The 24,392-nt window shown below is 43.7% G+C and overlaps 1 protein-coding gene across 6 annotated transcripts in view; it reads left to right on the top strand.

The window, feature by feature from the left end:
* HERC3 (HECT and RLD domain containing E3 ubiquitin protein ligase 3) overlaps positions 1-24,392 on the top strand; it is a 50,618-nt gene that overhangs the window by 4,814 nt on the left and 21,412 nt on the right. For 4 of the 6 annotated variants that reach the window (XR_011324852.1, XM_069784700.1, XM_069784683.1 and 1 more), the window contains exons 2-11: positions 346-603; positions 14,309-14,468; positions 15,929-16,005; positions 16,598-16,819; positions 19,225-19,316; positions 20,332-20,462; positions 21,075-21,235; positions 21,758-21,834; positions 22,614-22,738; positions 23,287-23,346. Coding sequence is in view for 4 of the 6 variants with exons in the window: in XM_069784683.1 (XP_069640784.1) it covers positions 346-603; positions 14,309-14,468; positions 15,929-16,005; positions 16,598-16,819; positions 19,225-19,316; positions 20,332-20,462; positions 21,075-21,235; positions 21,758-21,834; positions 22,614-22,738; positions 23,287-23,346 (1,363 nt within the window). In the remaining 2 variants the exon portion in view is untranslated. Of the gene's footprint in view, positions 1-345; positions 604-14,308; positions 14,469-15,928; positions 16,006-16,597; positions 16,820-18,431; positions 18,490-19,224; positions 19,317-20,331; positions 20,463-21,074; positions 21,236-21,757; positions 21,835-22,613; positions 22,739-23,286; positions 23,481-24,392 lie in introns of those variants that run through there. The other 2 variants (XR_011324853.1, XM_069784710.1) reach the window with 2 other exon arrangements.

Below are 24,392 nucleotides of genomic sequence, written 5' to 3'. Positions count from 1 at the left end.
AAAAAAAAGGCATTACAGTTGGTTGGTGGAGTTTGCTTTTCAAAGCAGGGTGGTCTTGCTGAAATAAAAGCTCAGGTCTGCTGGTTTTCAGAACGTTTGTACCACGTTAAAGATGGAAATGGCCAAGGCACAAAGGTGCTGACTCGGTACCTGAGCTATCTCAATTCCTCTTTGTCTGTGTAATGGTGGAAATCTCTTTTTACCATCAGTCCACAAGCCTGACAGTCATGCAGGAAATGCCTTTTTTGGTTGTTTCCACCTCCTGCTCTGAGCAGCTTATCTCTGTAGGATCACTTGGTGAGTACTTGCTTCACTTGCACTCCTTCCCCTGTTTCTCTTGCCCAGGAAGGATACATGACTTGCTGAAAAGAGAGAAAATGCTATGCTGGGGATACTCGTCTTTTGGACAACCTGGGATAGGTAGCAACCTCCAGGTCATCATTCCTGAGCCACAAGTGTATGGATTCATTCATGACAGAAATGTCAAGGAGGTGGCATGTGGAGGAAACCACTCGGTGTTCCTGTTGGAAGATGGGGAAGTGTATACCTGTGGCTTGAACACCAAAGGCCAACTGGGGCATGACTGTGAAGGAAGCAAGCCAGGTAAGTCAGTTTTTTATATGCACTTGAAACTGTCTTGAGGCTTGACCATGGAAGCTGCTTTGTGTTGATTGCTCAGGAGCTGGAGCAGCTAACAGCTGAAGATCATGTGTAATAGCTGAATAATATTTGCTGGCTCTGGAAAGCTAAAGCTGAGCAGCATGGGTGGGGAGACAGGCCTGCATAGTTTGTCTGGGAAATGTATCAAAACAGAGGCAAGCGCAGATGGTCTCAGGGCAGATTTTGTTATTTGGCATTATGTTGCCTTTTTATAAATGGGAAGAGAGGGCTGTGAGTCACAAGTGTCTTCTGCTTTGTCTTTCCAATTGTACTGCATCCTTACGCCTGCTCTTGTTCAGTTATTGGGAATTTTATCATTTACCTCAAAGAATAGATCTGTATTGAGTATAGTTGTGGAGAACAAACTTACTTTTGGCCAAGAGAGTTTATAAACTTTGTTTTCCCCTCTTGGAAATACCTTGCGACTTGTGCCTTCTCCCCTCTGTGCTTTCTTAATCTAGAAGGTCATGGTAGCCTTGTGTTCCCCAGACTCAGACTATGTTTTCTTCATTGTGTTCTAATGCAGAACCTGTGTGTGCAGAACCACAGGCTGCTAATGCCTCTCCTTTCCAGGGTGAGGGAGTGGTTTAATTGTGTATTGTTATTCTGAGAAACCCTGTAGCCTTTCTTATGGGCTTTCTTTTGAATGTTGGCCTTCCAAATCACTTTCCATTAACTTCTTGGTTTTGACATGTGGTAAAGATACAGGTATTTCTGTTCTGTAATAAAAATCCTTCTGTGTAATCAGAGCAGTAAGACACCATCATTCCTCAAACTGCAGGCTACCCTCTGTAGGACTTGGGGCTTCTGTAGCATACCTTATTATTGCATGACAGAGATATGAGATGTGTACAAAATACCCAGTTTGCCATGTAGTATGTGTAAATCTGACCTGACTGATTCCACTACTCCTTTTTTCTGTCGGTGTGTCTCTTGTCTCTTTCTTTCAAACATGAGGTGATAGATGTGGGATGCTGGATGTCCGTGATGCTGGATTAGAGGAGTTGACCTTGAATCTGGCCTCTCTTGCTTTTCCTAAAAGTAGTTTCCAGATGATTACTAAAAGAGGTTGGGATTATCAGAAGTGCTTAAGTAGTCTCTGTGCACAACCACTGTTCATCTTCTGAGGACTTGTAAACCTAGGCCCTTGAATTAATGAGATGCTTAGTAAAGGGAAGCCAAGTCTAGTGAATATTCCACCTGACCTGATGAGGATAGTTTGTTCTGCAAGTCCCCTGATTAGCTGTGTGGCTTTAGTGCAGAGGCCCAGAAGTTCAGTACTATTCTGAGTGCTGTTAAAGATGTGTACTGGGAAGCATCTTTGCGCTAGCCGGCTCTTTGCCCATAAAATAAAGCAAGCATAAGATGATAATGAAAATGGAGGCTTCACAGCAAGTAGAAGGATCAGAGCTGGAAATTGAGTTCATGAATTCTGAATGCTGAAGTGTAGACTTCTAGAAACTAGATAATCCTGCCTTCTGCTAGGGCTCTAGAAGAGGGACAGTCTGAGATTTGGAAATAGAAATAAAAAGTTCTTTGGGTTTGATCCCAAGTGCCCTTCTACCCTTTAAATTAAGGGGCTGTTACCAAGATGTGACACCAACTTGCAGTTATTATGAAAAAGGTTCTGCAGTGCTGCTCTCTGAGGAGCCTGTGACCATCCTTGAGAAACCATATTTCTCTACTTACACCAGCACTAGTGGCTGTGCCTGCAATGGGGTTTCTGCTGGCTGGGGCAGGTGGGAGGGGTGTGTTGTAAAGTAAGGAACAGCTGCTCTTCTTAGCTCATGGTGAACAGCCACAGCAGTCATTACAGTAACAGTAAACTGGTGGAGAGTCCCATACAACATGCTGCTTTGTGTGGGTCTGCTTTGGCTTGCAGCAGTGGGAACTGAATTTCTTAGTTCTCCTTTGCAAATAGGAATAAGAAGAACCAAGGCCTCCTCTTTTACCCCCACCTCCCCTGCATGGGATAAAGATGACCTTACACCTTCTGTATAGAAAGGTATGTCAAAGATCATCTTTCATATTCTGTTAGTTGTGGACCTATGAATAAAGCCATGTCTGTTAGGAAGTGAAGATATATGTGTGGGGCATAGGGTCCTGAGCTGTTAAAGGTAAAGATGATGGGGAGAAGGCTGCCAGCAGGTGTTTGAGGGAGAAAATGTGACAAATGCCTGGAACTGGGAGTCTTGCAGCTGCATCTCTTCACACTGCCCTGTACAGCAGAGGCTGGGCTGAGGCCTCTTGGTTTTATTGCCTTATGGCTTGATTCTGCCTAGCCTGTGAGGGCAGCTGAAAGTGGTGGACCTCTGCCCAGCTCTGGAAGTGAGCTGCTGCTTCTCCTGGGGAAGGCTGTGACACAAGACTGATTGTCCCCTCCAGGCAGCCTCTGGAGAGCCCCCTCTGGACTTCAGAAATGCTTACCGTGGCCTGCAGAGTGTCTTGGTTGTGGTTGAGAGTAACATCACGACATGAAAATAGGCAGGGGGTCTTGAAACCTTTTGAAGGATGTATAAAAATGCTGGATGACTTCAGAGGGGTGGAGTTATCTTCTTCCTGCTGCCCAGGTCTGTGCTTGCAAGAGGAAACTCCCTTTTACTGCTCTCACTTTTTTCTCTGTGTGTACGTGAGGCTTATGCTGCCAGCATGCTAAAAAGCTTCAATTAGTGTTTTCAGAATGTGTGATAATGTTGTTTATCCAGATGTGGTTATTTTCCAGGATGATGTCTGCTTGTGAATAAAATTCTGGGACTTTGCAATGCACTGAACATGAATCTAACCCTGTTCTCCTTGAAAAGCTTGCAGGTTTTTCTAATGGCTTTCAGTGGGAGAAGAATTGTTATATTTGCAGTGAGTGCTTTTGAAGACTTTTTTTCCTCCCTTTCTTCCCTTACTAGGTATTCCAGATAATTATTTTTTCTCTTGTTCTGCTGCCCATTTACATCCATCTGTAGTAGTAGGATTCAATTTTGCTTCTCATTCATGCTACTCACAAAAATGTCAAACAGTGGCATAGAAGTGTGTTTCAGTAATTCCTCTTAGAGGAGTCCTTTGGAAGGCACCTTTTGAAATGAAAGAAATTTGTTAATTAAAAATCTATGTTTACTGTCATATCAGCTGAGCTTTGTGGATGTAATACAGAGACAGGGTAGTGACTGTTGAAGTGATTCTTGTGCCTCTCCACTCTAGGGAACAGAAGTTACTGGGGGAGTACATGTCACTGAGTCAATAGAGGTTTATTTTCTGGAAGTTCCCTTTCCTTGCATTTTACACTGTGGTCATAAAATTCATATTTAAGATGAGATATTTATCCTAGCTAAAAGAACATTCCTTTTGACTAAAAGCTAACAGCCTGTGATCGTTTCCAACTCCCCACTTCTGAGCTAGGGTAATACTCCCATTCCTATGGGCTCCACCAAGAGCCATCTCCCCATGTTGTCATGCTATTTACTGTTTCATTCCTTCTTTGAAAGGTCATTAGCAAGCTACCTGAGGAGTCCATCCCTCTCAGGGATGGATACCTGGCTTGTAATATTGAAATGATTGTTTTTCCTCACCTTCCCCCACCCCCAAAACAGTCTGTTGTTTGTGTCTCTGCAATCACTTGGCAGGAATGCAGAGGGGGAGACACTGTCTCGGTGTTCTCACCACAACCATATTTAATAAAATAGGACATGACCTGTCCTAATTTTCACTTGTGTTGTTACGCACTTGGAGTCTCCAGAGCCTCAGATAATACCTTAGGAGAAGTAACTCAGTGATCTTAGTTGTGAAGTATTGAGCCCACTGCAGGTTTCCACGCTTGGGTTCATAAGTGTCCAACTGTAGCACTGCTTGGCAGCCTGTTGAGCTCTAAACAACCAGAAGCTGTGTGGGCTGTACACACCACCTAAGTTCAGCCAAGCATGTTTCTGTACTGGAAGCAGAAGGTCCAAAACTAAAGCTCCTTCTGGAGAGGGTCCCACGATCAAAAAGAAGAGTGATGAAGCCATTCTCATCTCCACAGGAAATCCCTTTGATTCATGAGCCCATCACTTTGCTATAAGCTTGCTGGCCAGGATGAACTGAGACTGGCCATTATCCAGAGCAGCTGAGCTCTTGAAACTGGTCACAAACTCACCAGCTTGCCCTTCTTCCAAAGCTGGTCTCTGCATGCTGCCAGACATTCCAGGGGACAACATGAGTCTGACAAAATGATAAATGTGGGCAATATGGGAAGCTAGGGCATCCTTAACGGAGACTGTGTTTTGCTACCTGCAGGCATGACTGAGCTAATTTTTTCCCTGGGAAAGCAGTATTTGCCACAATAAGAATACATGTCTCATTTGTTGTGGAAATGTTACTGTGAGCTGCCCCTGAGCCCTTGGAGCACCTTTGGGAGGTGACAGAAGATTCCAGTGACCAAAGATCAGCATCAGGAGCTGGAGGAGGCAGTAGTGCAACTGGAGAAAAAGCGCACTGAGGTATCGGGAGGCTGTGGCAAGGACTACGTAGGGAGGGCTTCACACACTGGGATGCAGAGAGGACATCCACTGGGTTTAGAAATCCAGAGTGGTTGCTTCAGTCCCCACAGATTCCATCTTAAGTTTAATTTGGCAACACAAACCTGACCTTGCTCTATGTGCCATCCCAGGGGACTAATAAATGCCAGCTTGTTTTGAAAGGCTGCCCTGTATCACTGAAAGCCTTCAGTGACTGCACTGCTCACCCAAGAAGCAGAGTACAGCCTCACCTGGACTTGCTGGATGACCACAGACAGAAAAAACATGCATGTCTTGGAGCTGAAGATCTATGCCTTTAGAAATGTATGCATATGGCCTATCTTGCCATAATATGTTCCTAAGACCCTGTCAGTCACAGCTTGCCTGCGAAGTCATGAAAAAATGTAAATGTGAAACAGTTTGTTTTACATGCTCACACACATATCTTTCCAGAGATGGAAAAAAGCCAGCCTTCCCATGGGGGCACAGACTGCCTAGGGAGTCCAACAAGGGTCCCAGTTCACTGTCAGGTTTGCCAAGCTGCCAAATGTACCATCTCCCTGCTAACATAGGTAGTATTATCAAAAACATTTGACAATTACTTCTTTATTGACCTCCCACCCCTTCCTCACATCAAAATATGAGGGGTTTTAGTGGTTGGTATACATTTGTTTTAATTTCCAGAGCATCATGACACCATTATTCATTCCTTGGAAAAGATGCAGCACTGCTTTGGGATGAAGAGTGGAGTTTATTCTTAGTATTGTCTTCAGTAACTGATGAATAAACCCAGTCAAATAGAGCTTAATAGGCACAGTTATATACAAAGCTAAGCAGAACAAAACCCTGAAAGCAACAGGGAAGGGCTGAAGGAGTTATGTAATACAGTGTTTTAACATGTCATAAAACTTTCAAAAAACAAACCAAACTCCCCAATTTCCAAGAAGTACATGCTGACCGAGTCTTTTATTTCTGAAGCCATCAGCTGTCTCAAAACAGCAACAATGCTTGCAAGTAATTTATCAGTTCTTTGTATCTGGTGGAGTTCTGATTTTCATTGCTCTCTTCTGTCTGCTTTAACTCATGGATCTCAACATAAACAGACATATCAAGGTTAGACTTCTTTTGGTCTTAACCTTGTTAGCTCTCTTCATAAAATACACATTGGACCAAAGAATGAGGTCCAGGCAAGAGGCCTTCAGGACAGCCCTTCTCTGAATGGTGACAGGCCTGGTTCCCAGGAGTGCTCTTGTGTTTTCTTGCCTGCCTGTGGTTCACAGGGACACTCCAGCAAAAGTTGAAGACAGGTGCTATATGTTTCTGTAACTCAGCTTTCTGACAGTGCATTTAGCTTGAAGGTTTGGAAATGGCAGTAAAGCTGGGCCAAGGATGAAACCCCTTGAAAAACTCACCTTCAGTCCATAGGTTTGCTATTTATAAAACAGGACTTATACTTTGTCCCCACAGTGTTGGGAAGCTCTACAAGATCTTCAGGGTCTGCAACTGTGGGAAGCACAAAGTGTTCAGTTATATGCCACTGATTAGAATGCACAGGTGTTGTGGTTTAACCCCAGCCAGCAACTAAGCACCACGCAGGCACTCACTCACTCCCCCCCCATCCAGTGGGATGGGGGAGAAAATCAGGAAAAGAAGTAAAACTCCTGGGTTGAGATAAGAACGATTTAATAGAACAGAAAAGAAGAAACTAATAATGATAATGATAACACTAATAAAATGACAACAGTAGTAATAAAAGGATTGAAATGTACAAATGATGCGCAGGGCAATTGCTCACCACCCGCCAACCGACACCCAGCCAGTCCCCAAGCGGCGAATCCCTGCCCCCCCCACTTCCCAGTTCCTAAACTAGATGTGATGTCCCATGGTATGGAATACACTGTTGGCCAGTTTGGGTCAGGTGCCCTGGCTGGGCATGAGAAGCTGAAAAATCCTTGACTCTAGTCTAAACACTACTGAGCAACAACTGAAAACATCAGTGTTATCAACATTCTTCACATACTGAACTCAAAACATAGCACTGTACCAGCTACTAGGAAGACAGCTAATTACATCCCAGCTGAAACCAGGACAACAGGCAACGAATGATTAATTAGCTTTCCTACTCCTAGTAAGTTTGTCAGAGAGTTGGTACACCTCTTTATGTATAGCTTCCAGCTGCTCGCAAGACAGGCAGTTGCTAGAGGACATGGCAGAATCCTTCAGCTGTATGTGTGCCAGGATGTACACGAACAGCACCAGATGGCTTCTACTGTCTGAAAATGACATAGAGAAGCTATAAGCTCTGAGGCACCTTCAGTGGCAAAATCTGGATTTCTTCACTGGTGAGAAGAAGCTGTGGCTTGGAAGAGTTTCAAGTGATTTCAGTCTGCTTGGACACCTGGCCAAAACTCCTCATTGCCTCCCCAGCTTGACAATAAGCAACTCAGAGCATTTGCTCATCTTGGTTGTTGCTGTCTGCTGGGAAAGTGCTCACAGACTCCCTAAGATAGGTGTCTTACTAGCTTGCCCGGATAAGAAAGAGAGAGTGGTAGAAACATGGGAAGGCAGAAACAACTGTTGGCAAGAAATTCCTCTGGGTTAAATGCTAGCAGCTGGCAAGTCTGACAACAGATGAGCCAATTTCTTTGCATTGCCATGCTTGTTAATATAGTCAACATCCACATTGAGGATGCCTGAGCATTGTGCAACCAAGATCTAAAAATCAGAAGTGTGAGATACAACATTTTAATGCACAAGGCAGCTGAATATTTAATCAGACACCAATAGCAACCTAAACTTCACCCATATGGTCTTTCTGTTCTCTGCGTACTGAAAAGCCTTAATTCTTACAGGAAGGGAGCTGAGTTCTCTCCTTTTGGAGATGAATTACGCCTACACATTAAGCTATCTAACAAGGTGACACTAACAGCATTAGCACTTACGGAAGCCTGATCTAACAGCGAAAAACGCCATGAAAAACCTGCTGCTGCCTTCAATGGGTACTATAAGAAAATGGGAAAAACACTATGGCCCAAACTTATCAGTCACCAGCATTTCATTAAACCACAGTACAAAAAGCAAGTAAACAACAGTGGATCACCAAACTCCCTGACAAGAGTTTTTAATACCTTAAGTAGGAAACTTCAGCTGACTGCTGATTCCCCAGTCTCCACTGGCACATCCTGGAGTTGTTTCTGCATATGGACATCCTGGCTATATTTCTAGGCTGTGATGAGCTTCATGATTTCAGTCCTAATGAAGTCAGCTGAGCATTAAAACATGTCTGAGTGTTTTAATGAAACTGGAAAGAGGAAAAGATAAAAACAAAGTGCAGCAACTGAAATGCTTGCAATTGAAAGTGTGCTAAGAGGGAAGTACACCCAAGATTTCTCCCTCCCCCTATGAAGGTTTCCCCTTATTTTGTCAGTATAACTTCAACAATGTCTTAGCTATTCAATGCTTTTACCACTATTAGCAGCATGAGTACACTCACCAACTTTTCCAGGAAACATCATCTCCAGTGGAAGTGTGATTCTGCCCCTTGGAAACTTCTGACTGGGGAAGGGAAAATCATGCTGTTTGTCAGGGCCTTTTTGCCTCTTCCTCTCTCCTTTAAAGCCCCCAAGAACGAGCCTCTGATTTCCGTCTGCACTTTTAACTCCGATCACCTAGGTGTCTCGTGCTCACAGCTGCCGTGGACAACATCTCAAGTCTGGGACTGGGAGAAAGAAATCAGACTCTATAAACCACTTCAGCAAAATACAGACTTTCTGAAGCTATCAGGTGCTTTTGAAAACATGATCTAACCTAGCCAGCTAAAGCTGCTCCCATGGCTTCACTCACACCACCTCTGCAGGCTGTGGTTTGTCAGCAGTAACACCAGAGGACAGCTCACAGGGAGGAGCTGAGGAATGAAGGATGGTTTCAGCAACACACCTTCGTGACCGCAGACAGTCTCTGCCGTGGCCAGGCATGTGACACACACAACACGTAGGCAGTTGGAACTGCCCTGCCTGACACCAGCCCCACAATTTCGCCACCACTACCCTCCTCCTCCTTGCTGAGCCTCTCTGAGAAGGCATTACATGCTTGTTGTGTCTTGCGTTCAGACTACATGAGACTACTGCACATGAGGGTGTGGGATACATTGTGCTCTGCACCTGCACAGCAACAGACTACAGGAGCAAACCCCATGGGGAGACCACATCCCTGCTGTAGACAGCTACCCTTGCTTTCTGCCTGCTCTTCTTACCCATGTATGGCAGCCCACCTTATTCTCAAACTTCTCTTAGTATGGGGCAAAAGCTTTGAAGTATGGAGCAAGCGAATGTTTGTATCAGTATGTAACCTCTGACTTTCGATAACTGACATTTACTATGCCCATCGAGGAGGCTGGATTTTACAAGTCCAATTCACCAGTCTTGAGGTCTTCCTTTCATGAACTTCATGAACTGCTGCTATGCTTGCAGCAGAAAGCAGAGTAGTACCAAGCGTAGCCTGATCAGAGACTGATGACAGCAGCACTGAAACTGATAAAGCTCTGATAATTTGGTTACAAAGGAGGAAATGTAAACACAGAGTAGACTTACTGAACAAAAAATAGAGGGGGGGAAGATGGTAAAGGACAGAGGACAGACCAAAGCAGGTGACATTCCCAGGAATGCTGTTGGTCACATGGGTGGGAACGCTGTCCGTAGGTCAAGGCTGGGAACCTCCAAGTAACAGAGACAATGATTCTGCAGTCCCCTTTCATCCACAAACACTACTGACACTTATCGACTCGACTGCTTCCTTGCACAACACGTACAGTACTGCTCATTAATTTATTTCGCATGGCTGCTTACAGGCTTAAATCTGAGAGAGGCTGGTTTAGTTATTAGCACTGCCTTCACTTTGTAAAGCTGCCTGTGGTCGTGTCAAGGCAGGAATGTAAGAGCAAGAAGTGAGAGGCCGCAGTGACACCCTGGGGTGTCACTTCGCATACGCTTTGCCAGCTACTCCCCCTCACAGCTGTGAAAGCAGACACCTACCCTGACAGATCAACCTCCTTCCTCAGACATAGCCATAGAAAGCCTTTTACTTCCCCACATTGCTGCCTTTTGTCTAGGGGATGCAGCCTCTCTGAGCACTTGTCTGAGGAGCCATAGGCAGACTGGCATGGGCACAGCCAGCCGGAGAAGGCTCTCGGAAAGGACTGGGCAGGCAGGGAAGGCTTCAGTCTGACAAACATCAGCTGGCAGCGGGAAGAATCCACCTTCAGACCATGGAGGTAAACAAGTAAGGGCAGCTCTTTCAAAGAGGGAAGGCACCAAGACTTGTGAAAGAAACACAGGAAAAATGTATGTTCAGGAAACCCAGGAGAGAGAGAGCCTGTTTTCCTCTTCAGGTTACTGCAGCGAGCTGTAAAGGTGGTTGCTCGGCCAGGCTTGCTGGCCACTGGCAGCACAGAAGCTGTGGCTGGGCCGTGACTGCTGAGCAACCCCCAAGGTCCACCATGCATGCTCTGGCAAATGCCATGACTCCAGGACACCAACTCCAGCGTGGGCAAGATGTGGTAGACCTTGGGGTGACGTGCTGAGGATGGACGTCAGAGGTGGAAGGAGGAATCGGGGAGATGGGTGCGTAGATACTGGATTTGATGTGCTGGTACTACACAGCGCAAAGCCGTATTTCTTCTGCCTGAGAAATCCCAAGCAAAGCCACAGCAGTCTTGAGAGCTGTGACAAAGGTCGATGGCAGCTCTGCCCTTCAAGACAAGGGACATTAAAATGGTCCCTCATGTCCTCCGTAAAATAGGCTGTACCGATTCTAAAAAAACAGTATCTTGCTTCCCCGGGCTGACTCTTGTTTTCACCCCTCAAAGTGAAATCAAGAGAGAAGTCTGGTAGTTGTGTTCTTAGGAGACAGCACTTCAGAGTTACATCTGACAACACACTACAGCTGTTTCAGGCTCAGACTATAAATTTCTTTACTGACAAGAAACCAGATTTCTACTGTTTTAGGCTCTCCTAAAGAGCCTTATCTCTCCTCAGTTTAGGATCTCCTAATCCTGCAGTCTCAGAGAGTATTGGTAGAAGTCAGTTCTCATGATCCAGACCACGCAAATTTTAAAACAGCCCACAATAAATATCTGGCATATTCAGAGCCCTCAGCCAACCAATTCAACAGAACACATGCATATTTAAGATATGTAAGGGAAAGCACTTCCTTTGATTTTAATTCTCATTTGACCATATACATACTGTTCCTGAATGAAGTAATTTTAAAATCCAGCCTTCTAATTCTGAAACCTAAAATCATCCTGAAGCTCAAATTGCACCAATTCAGCTGAGATGTACACACCATAACACAAGTCCATGTTGCTGGATGTTGCTGCAGTCACTAGTGAAGGCATAACAACCTCAAATAGGTTGGTCAGATCCTGTGAGCGATCAAAGGAGGGAAAGGGATGGGTACAAATGAACATACCCAACTCTGCAAGGGGTGGCCAGTTTAATAATCTGACTCTTTTTACAAATAACATTTACAATAGGTGCTGAAACATGAACTGTGTCCTAATCCTTCCTTTATTATTTTTCCAGTTTAAAGTCAGCTGCTGCAGGCTGGCACCGAAGGCCTGACTCTGTAAGGGCCTCACTGTCCCCCAGATGGCTCCATCCCTCCCCACAGATCCCTCAGCACACTTGTTTCCGGGCGTGTCCTCCCAGGCTTTGGCACGACTGATGCCTACAAGCACGGCTGCCATGCCTCTACTACATCTTTTACAGCATGTGGCTCTGCTTTGGGATTGTAGAGAAAATGTGATGAATGCAAAGCAGGACTGTCCCAGACCACAGTTTTTGGGAAGTGTTGCAATAGCTGCGTGCTGAGCCTCAGCTCCATGCCCAAACAGGGGGACAAAACTGTCTCAGATCCTCTCTGAACAGCCTGCTTAGTGGAACCTCCTGGAGTTATTGCTGTTTAAGTTCTTTTTTTTTTACTTGTTTCTCTCCTCCTGCAAAGAGGAGGAAGGCAGGGGGAACTAACCATTCTCCTGCCACTGTCATCCCACCTGTGAGCAGCTCTCAACCTTACCTATTCCATGCAGCAGCCATACCTCCTTGTCTGCAACTTGCTCACTTCCACAGCTGCTTCCAACAAACATAAGCCCTGCCACCTCTCTTCCTCCTCCTGAGCAACCAAGGACTCCTGGCTGACTTCTCACCCACCAGGAAGAGGCTAAAAGAGGAAGATCTATACAGACTGTCCTTGCAACCAGGTCGTGCATCTGAATTCTCAGCTGTTACAGGGTTTATGATTAACAGGCACGCTGCAGTGAGCACCAAGGTCTCTCTCTGGTTACTGTAACCCTGTGCTGAAGTTCAGGACAAGTGGATTTATGTTTGAAAAGAAAGGCCACTGAGTTCAGAGAAATCCAGGGGATCTGGATCATGTAGTATTTTTTTGTTTTGGTGGGTTTTTTTCATGCTTTTTGAAAGAGACTGAACATAGTGATATTTCTAGTCCTGCAGCTGTGAGCAGGTAGATTCCACAATGCACACAGAAGCAATGCTACCCTGCGTGTTTGCATCTAGACAGGAAATTTAGTAAAAAAGCATGGTTTTGTCTGCTGTGTGTTACCGGAGGAAAGGTTCGAGGCAAATTTGGTACCAGATGTTTTCCTGTAACACCTTTGAGACACTGATTACCAAACCTGTCTGTGTCTTTGCATAGGGTTGGCAGTGGGACTGGGTGAAATCAGTCCAGCTGGAAAGAGCTGCAGGGCAAAGGGCGTTATTAGATGGCAGGGCTAAATGATGGTTGGATGGCAGGTAGACCCAGTCTCAAGCCCTCCTAGATGTTTGTGTGCTTTTTACTTGTAAACTGCACCTCCATTGCCATTAATTATTTCAAGTGAAAGGAAGCACATGTTCAGGTAGCATTTTCCTCTGTTAGAATACTACTTACTTAAATAATTGTCACCTTTCTCTTCCATAGCATCCATTAGGGATTCTTCTCCTCATTTTCTGACTCCCAGACTTAGAAGGCAAGCCCTCCTAGGGGTGCCTTCCTTTTAAATTAATTTAAGACATTTAGATTGATCGGTATGCAGGTTTTGGTGCTAAGTATGTGAATGATTTTTGGATGTCCTTGATGTGGGATATCATTTTCAGAGAATTACATGTAACTACCCTTCCCTCACATGTCGCATGCAAGTGGGACTTAACTGATCACTGCCTTGTAGCTTACAGGGTGCAATCTTTCTTCATCCACCTGAAACATTTGTATTTATTCAGGGAAGAAAAAAGAAAACCAACTTTGCTGCTGTCTGGCTTGTGGTGAGTTTTTCCATCAGATGTGTGGCATTTCCAATGTTTTATTTTAAAACAAGACTTTTTCATGTCCATTTGTAAAAACTCTGCATAATGGATAAGATTTGGTTTTTGATGTTGTAAGAGTACTTGTCAAACCTACTTCAGTTGCCTAACATGATGTAATGATGAAAAGTCACTTGTGGGTGATCTTCCAGAGGACTGAGTGATTTTTTTTTTCTCTCTTTTATCCCTCCGTAAGGCCTTCTTACTTTGCTTCCTTTTTATGGGACTTTTTTATGAGTGTCTGACAGTGGCAGTAATAGGTTGATAGGTTCAAACCTGTTCCAGGCTTAGCACAGGGGATGTCGTACCACATATGCTTTCATGCATCAAGCAATAAAGCAAGGGGCTGATGGGTTGATCAGCGTTGTGGATGATTCGTCTTCATTGGGCATGAGAGCTGTGGAAGGTCAAATGGGTTTTCCAGGTTCTGCCAACTTCTGGGTCCTGGCTGATCCCCACATCAAAACTGAGTAAGAAAACCTCAAGTCTGGGAAGTCTGGTTGTTCCTAAATAACCTGATAGGTTTCCCTGTATCTGAGAGGCTGTCTGTGTGTAGACCATCATTGTGCTTGGGGGCATGTACCTGCCTTTCTCCTATGATTTGCAGACCAGGCTTTCAGAAGAGCTCAGCAGCTACATGGTTGCAGTAAAACCTGGTGCTTTCCTCTTGTAGGAAGTGTTTTCAAACTAGACTGGGGGTCAGTGCACCCATCCGAATGGCTTTGCATACAGATTTGCCCAGACCTGATGTCTGCATGTCACTATGAGATGAATCCTGTGACCGGAGAGGCTTTCTGTTTTCCTCAGAGCAAATTGGAGCCCTGGCCGGGCAGCACATTGTCCATGTGGCCTGCGGAGAGTCTCACAGCGTGGCGCTCAGTGACCAGGGCCAGCTCTTCTCCTGGGGCGCTGGCAGTGATGGGCAGTTGGGCCTCACCACTATAGAAGATGCAGTGACAGTACCAAGGTAAATTTTTAACAGGTTCAGGTTTCCTTAAGGCACCTTCTTGGAGGTGATGCATCAAGGGTTGCTCACCTTCCAGGCTGGAGTTGGTGGGAGCGTTGCTTTCTCTCGGAGGGGCAGTAATCAAGCACTTCTCATGTAAGGATGTAAGGGTGATTCCTCCTCCATTTCCATACTGTACTGGTGCTCCCTGAGCCCCCCTGGGACTCAGACAAAGTCCTCAGGAGGTTTGGGCAGGATGGGCCTTCCGCCCATGAGTGCTTGGGGCATGGAAAAGAGAATAGAAGTGTGCTCGACTTCCTCAATGAAAAATGCCACTGTGTTTTGTACAGAGCAAGGAGGTGCATGAGGGAGGACCCAAAAATAGAAATGCTGTGTGTGATACCTGTCTCTATTCCAGTTCCTAGGAAGTCCTCTGAGATAGAAGATACATTTCAAGGACAAGGAAAACATACATGGCTGCGTGAACTGGCACTTCAGCTCTGAAACTGTTTTGCAGTGTTGCCCATTAGCAGCAAAGCTACTAAACCAGCCTACTACAATTCTGAATAGTGAATGTTGCTCAGAAACTTTAGGGTAGTGCTCAGTTTTCTTAACTTACTTATTTAATGCAGCTTACCCGTGTCAGAGCACTAATAGGGTTAAGTGCAAGGACATGTAGATGGTGGCAGTGGGAGAGGCCAGTGGCAGACACCAAGAGTCCTCCATCCAAAGCAGTTCAGAGATGATAGGTCTCAGCTTATTACCATAATAAAGATAACTGGTCCCTTTGTACTTCATGGTGTTGTTTCATGCTACAATAATAACAGATGTAGTCTGTGTCTTATTTGATCTGCCACTGCAGATCCAGTGCAGAGCAAAAGTTTGGTACGTCTGTGTAGGGTGGCTGTCATTGTTGAAACAGTATTTAAAGGAAGAGTTTCAGTCACAAAACATTAAAGTTTGAGCTGAAGGGCTCTGTAGGAAGACAGTCCTTAACTTGCAGGTGGCTCCGATATAAAAGGACAGGCTCACATGTCAATGTGATAGCGCCATTTAAAAATAACATTTTTGTGAAATAACTTGAACCTTTGACATGCTATTCTCTGTACAAAGCACTGAAGAGGTTTTGGTGCTGTAACTCATAGGAACTGCTAGGCCCCTGACAGCATGAAAAATGTCGATGCCTGAAAAAGAATATTGAGAGAGACACCAAGAACCAACTATTTTCACCATTTCCAGGTGGCTGGATTCAGCATTATAGCAGGAAACGTAGTTGGAGTTAGTAGTCAAGTGTTGAAAGGTCTCCACAGATTTGCATGTTATGTATGGATCTGTATCACCTTTAAGACTCCGTTCCTCAGTCTCAAAAGCATAGGTTACATGTATGTGTGGAACGAATATCTGAATGGAAATCATAATTTCGACCTAAGGTGATACTGCATTTGTGGACATTTATTCTAAAACAGTGTCATCTTCTTCAGGTTGATAAAGAAATTGAACCAACAGACAATACTGCAGGTTTCCTGTGGAAATTGGCATTGCCTGGCTTTGGCAGCAGGTACTGTAACATTCATTATTTATTACCAAGATTTGTGCTGTTATTTTGCACAGTGTCCAAGATTGCATATTTCTGCATAATAAACCTAGGACGTCCCTGTCCCAACTGCTTTCAGGACAAATGGGAGGCTATGAAATGGATCAGGTTCCATGAATATTGAAGAAGAGCTTTGCCAATAGTGTCAAGAAGGAAAATGTTACACACAGGCCACCCACTGTCTCACTGGTGAATGATGGCAGGAACACTTAAAAGCTTTCCATCTTGATGTAGAAAAATGTGTGTAATTAATTTCTTTGTGTTGAAATTATCCTTGGCTATTAGTCATCTGTATGCAACATGTGGACCATTCTTCGTTACGCTGTTTAAGTTACAGCAGTCTGATGTTGTATTTTGCACTTAGTTGCACGTCTGTTTATTTTCCTGGTGACTTCAGACCGGGACTTTATTTTAGCAAAGAATATCTTCCTTGATTTTTCCATCATAAGGCTTTGGTGGGAGCAAAGCCCTCAGCACCCATTCTTGTTCATTTTGACAAACTTGCTTTTCTGTTGACCAGCTTTTACTCACTGTTCTCTTTCTTTCCTTGTTTCAGATGGCCAGTTCTTCACATGGGGGCAGAACAGTTATGGTCAGCTGGGCTTGGGCAAAGAATGTCCCTCGCAAGCCAGTCCACAACGTGTCAAGTCTCTTGATGGGATCCCTTTGGCTCAGGTTGCTGCAGGTGGAGCCCACAGTTTTGCCCTCTCTCTCTCGGGAGCTGTGTTTGGCTGGGGAAAGAACAGCTCAGGACAGCTGGGACTAAGTGATGAACGAGGTATTAAATTTATGCTCCTAGATGAAAGAAGGATGGACTTTTTTGGCCTAGTGTCTCTTTTTGCATTGACAGTATGTTTTTACTGAGCGGATATGTAACCCTCAGCAACTCCTCTTGGGAGGAGAGGGCAGAGGAACAGTCTCTGATGGACTCTACAGGCTTTTCATACTTAGTAGGAATAGAAACACTTTTTTTCCCCTTGTGGTTGTTAGTGGAAGTGTGGAAGGTCAAAAGAAAAGATCTTTCAAATGTGTCAGCATGCAGGCATTGAAGGAAGTGCTCATATTCTTTCTTCCTCTTCTCAAAAATGCTTTGTCCATGTGTCCATATGTGCCCATGGTGTGGAGCAAAGCCTGTCCCTGCAGAACAGCAGGCTGACCTCATCCCCTTGTTTCCAGCAAACTTTTGACTGGTGAGCATCTGTATGCTACAAAATGATGGCAGCAGAGAGTATCTCAGTATTGTAAAATGTTGTCTACTTTGTTGTACAATTTTCCAGACACACAGGGCCAATGGTAGTTTTTTTCAGGTGGCTGTGTTCAGTGAAGCCTAGCCATCAACAGACTTGAAGATAGGTTTATAAATGAGGCTGAAGAGTGGATATGACATTACCACTAGTCTGAAAAGCCCAGATCTCCTCTGCTTGTTGTTAACACATTCTTAACTTTTTGCAAAAGCGAATGAAAGATTTTCCTTGGACCTTCAAATCAGCCACTTCATCATTTTCTGCATAGTTCCTGGGTATCTCTAAGTATCTAGGCAAGTTACTGAGTGTGGATGTGATACCTAGCATGCACGGATAATTTATTTTGCATGGGTCAGTACATGAGATGTATGTATTTTTAAATGTTATGTTGCATAATGTCGTAGCATATAAACACTGTATTTTGCAAGAGAAAAGTGTTACCTCACATTTTGTGTACCTATAATGGAATGATGCACTTTGACAACCCAGCCTACCAACTGAAACGTATTTAAATCAATTACTCAAAACCAGCCTGTGGTTTAGCAAAGGAGGCTCCTATGTTGTATGCGTCATTTCATCTTGCTTTACCCTTTTAGAAATATGAAACACAATCATAAGACTTGTAACATATCTTTTGTTCTTTCAAAAATACTACAGGTCTATTCTCTTGTACTGTATGTAAGCTAGAGCTGATCTAGTATAATAGCAGCCATGTTCTTTCCATGTAGACTGGCAGATAAATGCTTCTAATTTCAACAAAGCTACAGTTTATATATGAGAGGCTTGCTTTGACATGGGGCTAATCTTAAATGAACATGTAAGGAGCATCTGCTTGTGGGGCTGTGTTGGCCAGGGATCATACTCTTCTTAGCCCTTAATACATGGCACTGTAGTAAATGCATGATATTTATGGTAAGTGAGTCATGGTAAGACTGTGTGAATTATACTTGGTGAACATGAACAACAAAGTCTACAAACATGAGTATTCTGCAGCACTGTTATTTAAACAGTTATGCTGTAGAGATAAGAAGTGTAATTCCTGTTAAAATAAAGATCAGAGTGCTAAAATACAGAACAAAGTAAATGAAAAATCTGCTCTCATTTCTAATTCCATGAAAATGTGACCATTTTCCTTTCACTACCCAGAAAAAAGCACCTGTCAAATCCTTGGGTGAGAGTCTTAAAAAATGGACAACTTCTATAGGTAGGAACCTGATTTTTTATTGGTATGAAGTAAGCAGCTGCTCCCCTTAATATCTAACTGGTTTGGGGTGCCTACTGCTCCTTGAAATGCTTAGGTTTTATTTTATTTTTACATCAGTAAAACATGTAACTTTGCTTAGTGTATTCATCCTCGGGAGACCCACTTTTAATGATTAGAACGTCAGAGTGAAGGAGAAAAGCATCATTTAACAGTTGGCAGGGATTAGCCTTTGCAAATAGGAGGATCTTCTTAAAGGATGACAACAGAAGGAAGGCTAGGCATTTAAATACACGTTGGGATTCAGTTTGTCATGTGTGTTGTGCTAGTGTCTCCCATGTGTTAGGATTGTTCTGTATGGAAAAGGTCTAAGCAAGGTTTTGGAAACAAATGTTTGCAGTCATCAGTGAGGAGTCTGGAATGGAGCATGAAGCTGAAGGTGGGCTAGACTGCACTCATCATACCTCCCAAACTGCAAGTGCATGTTGAGTTTATACAAGATTCTCAATACTTGTATTCTTGCTCTGGACAATTTTTTTTTGAGCCAGGACAAATCTTTTAACAATTGGAGGGGGAAAGCAGCAGTGAAGTACTCAAGGACTTGGTTTTTTTCCCCACAGTTGTTAAAGCTTCCATTGTACACATAGACCACATCTGGAATCAGACTGCCAGTGGCTTTCTCAGACATATAAGTTTGTGTTTATGAAACAGCTCCTTTATTTTCTGTCTTCATTGCAGACCGAGAATCCCCTTGTCATGTGAAGCTGTTGCGGTCTCAGAAGGTTGTTTACATCAGCTGTGGAGAGGAACACACAGCAGTTCTGACAAAGGTAAAGATGCTAACCTGGGAACCCTGGCTGCTGTCTCGCCTGCCTGATGGTTTCACAGGAGTTTCCTGGGTAATGGTAGAAAAGAACAGATTGACTTACCATATTCCATCCAACTCCAGTAAAAGAAACCAAATGGAAAGTATAGTCTTAATATAATTTATTCTGAGATTCATTGCTGGCATGATCCATTGCTGTTTTTGAAGATGAAGATGTTAGTAATCCATGACAATAAATAGTAAAACTCAGGTGAATCGCTCAAAGAAATTAGCTTTGAACAAAAAAATTAACAAACATACATCCAAAGGGGGGAAAATAGCGTTTTGTTGGAAGATAAAGAGAGTGATATTGTGCATCAGAATAAAATGCAAGTCAAAATGAATGGGTGTTTAAATGAAACATTAGCAGTCACTCACAGCATTTACAAGAGGTTTTCCATTCCAAACCTGCTGTTTCCAAGGGGTGTATAGTTTAGTGGACAGAGGACAGGGCTAGGATTTGGAAGATCACTGCTCAGTTCTTGCCTCTGCCACTTCCTAGGTGTTGCATCCTTGTTTGGTGCCACAGTGTTTTCCACTATAAAATGAATTAAACAGCTGGCTTTGGGATTCCTGTGGGAAAAACACCATTGTAGAAGATTAGTTCTGTAGAAGCTCTTTTTCAGAGAAAAAGGTCACAGTCTTTTTGATCAGCAGCTGACAGATACGAGTGTAAACTATTGTGGAAATGGGTGCTATTCAGCCACGTTTAAACCTGCTGGGATTTCAGACTCATCTGGTGATGGTGGGAGGAAGCTTGTCTAATACAGACATACCTAAAGTTAATTCTGTTAGTCTGATGGGTGGCAAGGTAGCTATTTGGAAGCTGCATTAGCAGAACCCTGGTTTCTTTTCTGAATCCTTTGGAAATCCCCAGCAATCTCTGCCTAAGCTTGGGCTTGTGCTGAAACTGGAGTCAGAAAGATACTGCTGGGTTATGGGTCCCTAAATGGAGAATATGCTGTTTGATTTGCTAACAGAGTGGAGGGGTGTTCACGTTCGGTGCAGGTTCCTGTGGGCAACTGGGACATGACTCCATGAATGATGAAGTGAACCCCCGAAGAGTTCTTGAGCTAATGGGCAGTGAAGTATCCCAGATTGCATGTGGCAGGTGAGTCCTGTGTGCAGTCAGAAATTTTCTTTGGTGGAGGCTAATGCTGACACTGAGTCTTGTAAACAGGGGGAATAGTCTTGCTTCTGCATCCTACATGTCAAAACTAAGCTAATTTCAATTTTACTTCCCATGACTATTTTAAGGCTTTCTAAAGGAGGTTGTTTTTTAATTGGGGTTGTTCCTTGTGCTATAACCTGGTAAAAGTTATATTTCCATCTTAATAATTCAGCAAGACTTCAGAGCAGCAGCCCCTTTGGTCACAAGTTTCCAGCCTCTTTCATGAAAAGAGAGTTAGTAACGCTGGTGCTGTGTTGTTGCCTTTTGGTATGTACAGGCTTAGCAAATGACTAAGCTAATTCTGTCTGTAAGCCTGATACCAGCCCAAAGCTGGCACAAGCTGCTCTTTGTCACTTCCACCTAAAGAGCTCAATCCCATAAACTGGTGCCATCAGGTGGCAAAACCTGAGCACTGGCGCTCGTGTAAGGATGCTGCTTTGCACCAGCTTCTGGCTTAGGGGAACCGAGAATAAGTTTTAGGCTGCATTTGTTTGGTTTTTTTTCTTTGAATTGTTAAACAAGGCCTGAACTTTGTACCCGTCTCTGTTACAGACATCACACTTTAGCCTTTGTGCCTTCTTCAGGAATGATCTATGCATTTGGCTGTGGAACAAGAGGCCAGCTGGGAATGGGGCACACTTGCAATGTTAAGTGTCCCTCTCCTGTCAAGGGTCACTGGGCAGCTCACAATGGGCAACTCTCAGGGAAACCTGGTACGTACTGTGCATGATTTGGAGTCGCAAATGGACATAAATAATTTCATTTCACCCATGGCTGTCTAAAGACATCTTGACTTTGTTCTGCGAAAGTTCTTGAAAGGGCAAAAGAAACCCATCCTGTCCCAAATGCACTGTGGAAATTACTGGGTGACCTTTTGCTCTCTCTGTTAATGTGTGCCCTCTCCTTTTCTCTTTTTATGGCAGAGCTCAACACTTGGCGATCTTGAGCCTTCATGAAGCTGTACTAATACTGATTTCCAAGGGCTTTGGTTTCACTTTAAAACCCCCATTACAGTTTTAAAATTACAAGTTTTCCCTCCTGCCAGGCCCTGTATATCTCTCAAGGAAGTGCTGCAGTGCTTGAGTTCCAACTGATTTCAGCCTGGCCTTCAAGGGATCCAGGTGCTCCTTGTAGTGTAAAGCCTGAGAAACTGGCAGTGCAAATGTGGGGGAAAATGCACGGTAGGAACTTGCATTCATCAATCTCTAACACAACCATGTCTTTTTCTTCAACAGACGCCTGTAAATATCATATTGTTAAACATATCTTCTCTGGAGGAGACCAAACATTTGTGCTTTGCTCCAAATATGAGGTAAAACAAATGAAGTATCTTCTCAAGGCTGCTCCCCTGTCCCAGCCTTCACAATGCATCTTTTGGTTTTGGTAATATCTCCTGAAAATGAAGTGTTGCTTTGGAGTCAGTTCTGCCTTACAGACCTTACCAACACTGACAGTTGTTACAGGGATTTACAACTTTTTAGGAGTGGCTGAAAGTTGCCTTCCTTTAGAGGCACATCAAAGAGCCATTGCGAAGACACTGATTTCAGTTTGATCAGCAGGGAGAGGAGTCCAATCTCCTTTGCAGATTGGAAACGAGGGGCTGCTTTCTTCCCGAGACACGGGGGTCCAAGTAATTAGAGTGTAGGGCCATGGACGACATATGCTCGGGTTTTGTCAAGACATGCTGGATGGAGGGCTGAATACTGAATTGTTTTTTCTGCTTCTGTCTTCCTATTTCTTTCAAGAATTGCTTGACATACATTTTTGAGGCATGGAAATAAGTCTAGAATAAATGTATTAAGCCTGTAGTTATATATGGCAATATTTATGAGGGCTTTGATACATTTAAGGAAACAGTATTTTTTTTTTTTCTTTTCCTCTTTTAAAAATGTATTTCATGATGATCTTGGTTTTTTCCATACTTTTCCATGCCTGTCCTTTTGAACTTCTTAGTAATGCCACAGCTTCCTAACCAAACCTGTTCAGAGACCACACTAAGAAAGCTATCAGTTATATATAGAAAACAGATTATGGATAAGAAGGAATTGTTTTACAAGCCTTGTCTTTGTTGAAATCTGTATCTTCTCACAGAATTCCTTGCCTGCTGATGATTTCCGGACCATAAATGAAACACGTTACACCTGTTTAATAAATGATGAAACTATAGATGTCTGGAGGCAAAAGCTTTTAGAAAAGAACAGTTCTAATTCTGTCAAGTAGGTATTGTGGCACTGGACAAGCCTTTTGTTGAAAGTTTTATTTAAATAATTCTGTTTGCTTCCGTGCCATGCTTTCACTTGAAATTTAGCAACCTTTTCAAGTGTGGTTCTTGGTCATTTCCAAGGGGAGGACAGCTGCCAGTCACAAGGCTGCCAGGTTAGAGCTTCTGAGCAAAACCAGAGGAATTTGAGGCTGCCTCAGAACATTGCAAATGGAGGGTGGGAAATGCATTTTAAAGTTGTCCTTCATTGTGTGCCTAGAGTTCTTGAAAAGCAGCAAGAACTTGTGAACAGACTGATTAAATTCCTTCCCCTGTGTGCCTGCCATGAGAATGGCAGAATAGGTGGAAAGGAGGCACTGCTAACATCCCTCCTTTCAAAGAGGGATGTTACATGGTCCTGAATGAACCGCTTACCCTCTATGCCTCTAAGGGGTGATCCTGACATTGTTCCCCGTAGAAGGAAGGGAAGAGAGCTGAAGAGATTTGCTGGGACATCTCTTCATAACCTCTCTCTGTTTTCTTTTGTCTTCCTGCTGCAAACAGTAATGTTGTTCAGATACTGTCCTCAGCTGCTTGCTGGAATGGAAGCTTCCTGGAGAAGAAGTAAGTGGCAAACTTACAGAAGTGTGGCTTTCCCTTGAGGCAGACTGGAATCCCTTTACTTCACTCACTGCTGCAGTGGGATTTGATTTTTCTGATCAGACAGGAGACGGGGGCAGAGAGTGTCCACTAAAGAGGTGGGTGGTCAGAGCTGGGTAAGGAAGGCAAATGGTCTAAGAAAGTGCATGGTGAGTGTACTGTAAGCAGCACAGATTCCTTGGAGTTGTCACAACTGTTATTTTTCCCTATGAAATGAATATCATCTTTAAAAGAGAAGGATAGGAATACAACATTAAGGGAAATGGGTGATGCTAGGTATCTGAATAGTCTTTTACCCAGCTGAGCTAGCTGGTGGAGGCTGCTATGTGTGGAGGTATGCTTCAACAAAGGCTGCTTGTGAGAAATGCATCTGGGGCAGCATGGAAGCACTTTCCTTTTAGGTGACATCAGTTGGTTGTGGAAGGTTTTGTGCTCCTGCTTACAAAAGCAGGAATTTCAGATGGGTGTAACCAACCATAGGTGGTGACAAGGATGCAATATGCATAGCTGAGTCAAAGGCTGTGGGTTGGGAAGGATTGTGTTGGCTGTGTCTGTAAATGTTGGGGAGGTAACAGCATAAGATGAAGAGGAGGAGAAATTTTTTATGGTGATGTGATGAGTAAATGACCTGTAACTAGGTGAAGAAAAACTTAGTTACTCTGAGTAATCCAAGAGTAACTCGAAAATAATTTACTCATTATTCTTGCATTTTTCTGCTTGTCCAATGGTTTCTTCTCCAGAGTTGTGACAAGGCAGCATGTTACTGCATCAGGAGAGTTGTGTCATGTTGGTTTAAAACACTTGTTGAGTTGTTGAGTCACTGTAAATAGTCCCACGTCTCCTTTGAATGTGGAAATGAGTGGAGTTTATGACTTCATCACCCCAATGCAGTTCTCCTTCCACTTTAGTAATGTCCTGGCTAGTGCAGGACTTAACTTTTACAGAAAATCTTTGACCAAATGAATGATAAAATTGGAAGCCACCATACACTGAAGTGAGGCTGTGTTTAA

The sequence above is a fragment of the Haliaeetus albicilla genome, chromosome 1, assembly GCF_947461875.1.
Source record: "Haliaeetus albicilla chromosome 1, bHalAlb1.1, whole genome shotgun sequence".
NCBI lineage: Eukaryota > Metazoa > Chordata > Aves > Accipitriformes > Accipitridae > Haliaeetus > Haliaeetus albicilla.
The sequence above is the reverse complement of the archived record's forward strand: the minus strand, read 5'-3'. Positions and strand labels throughout refer to the sequence as shown.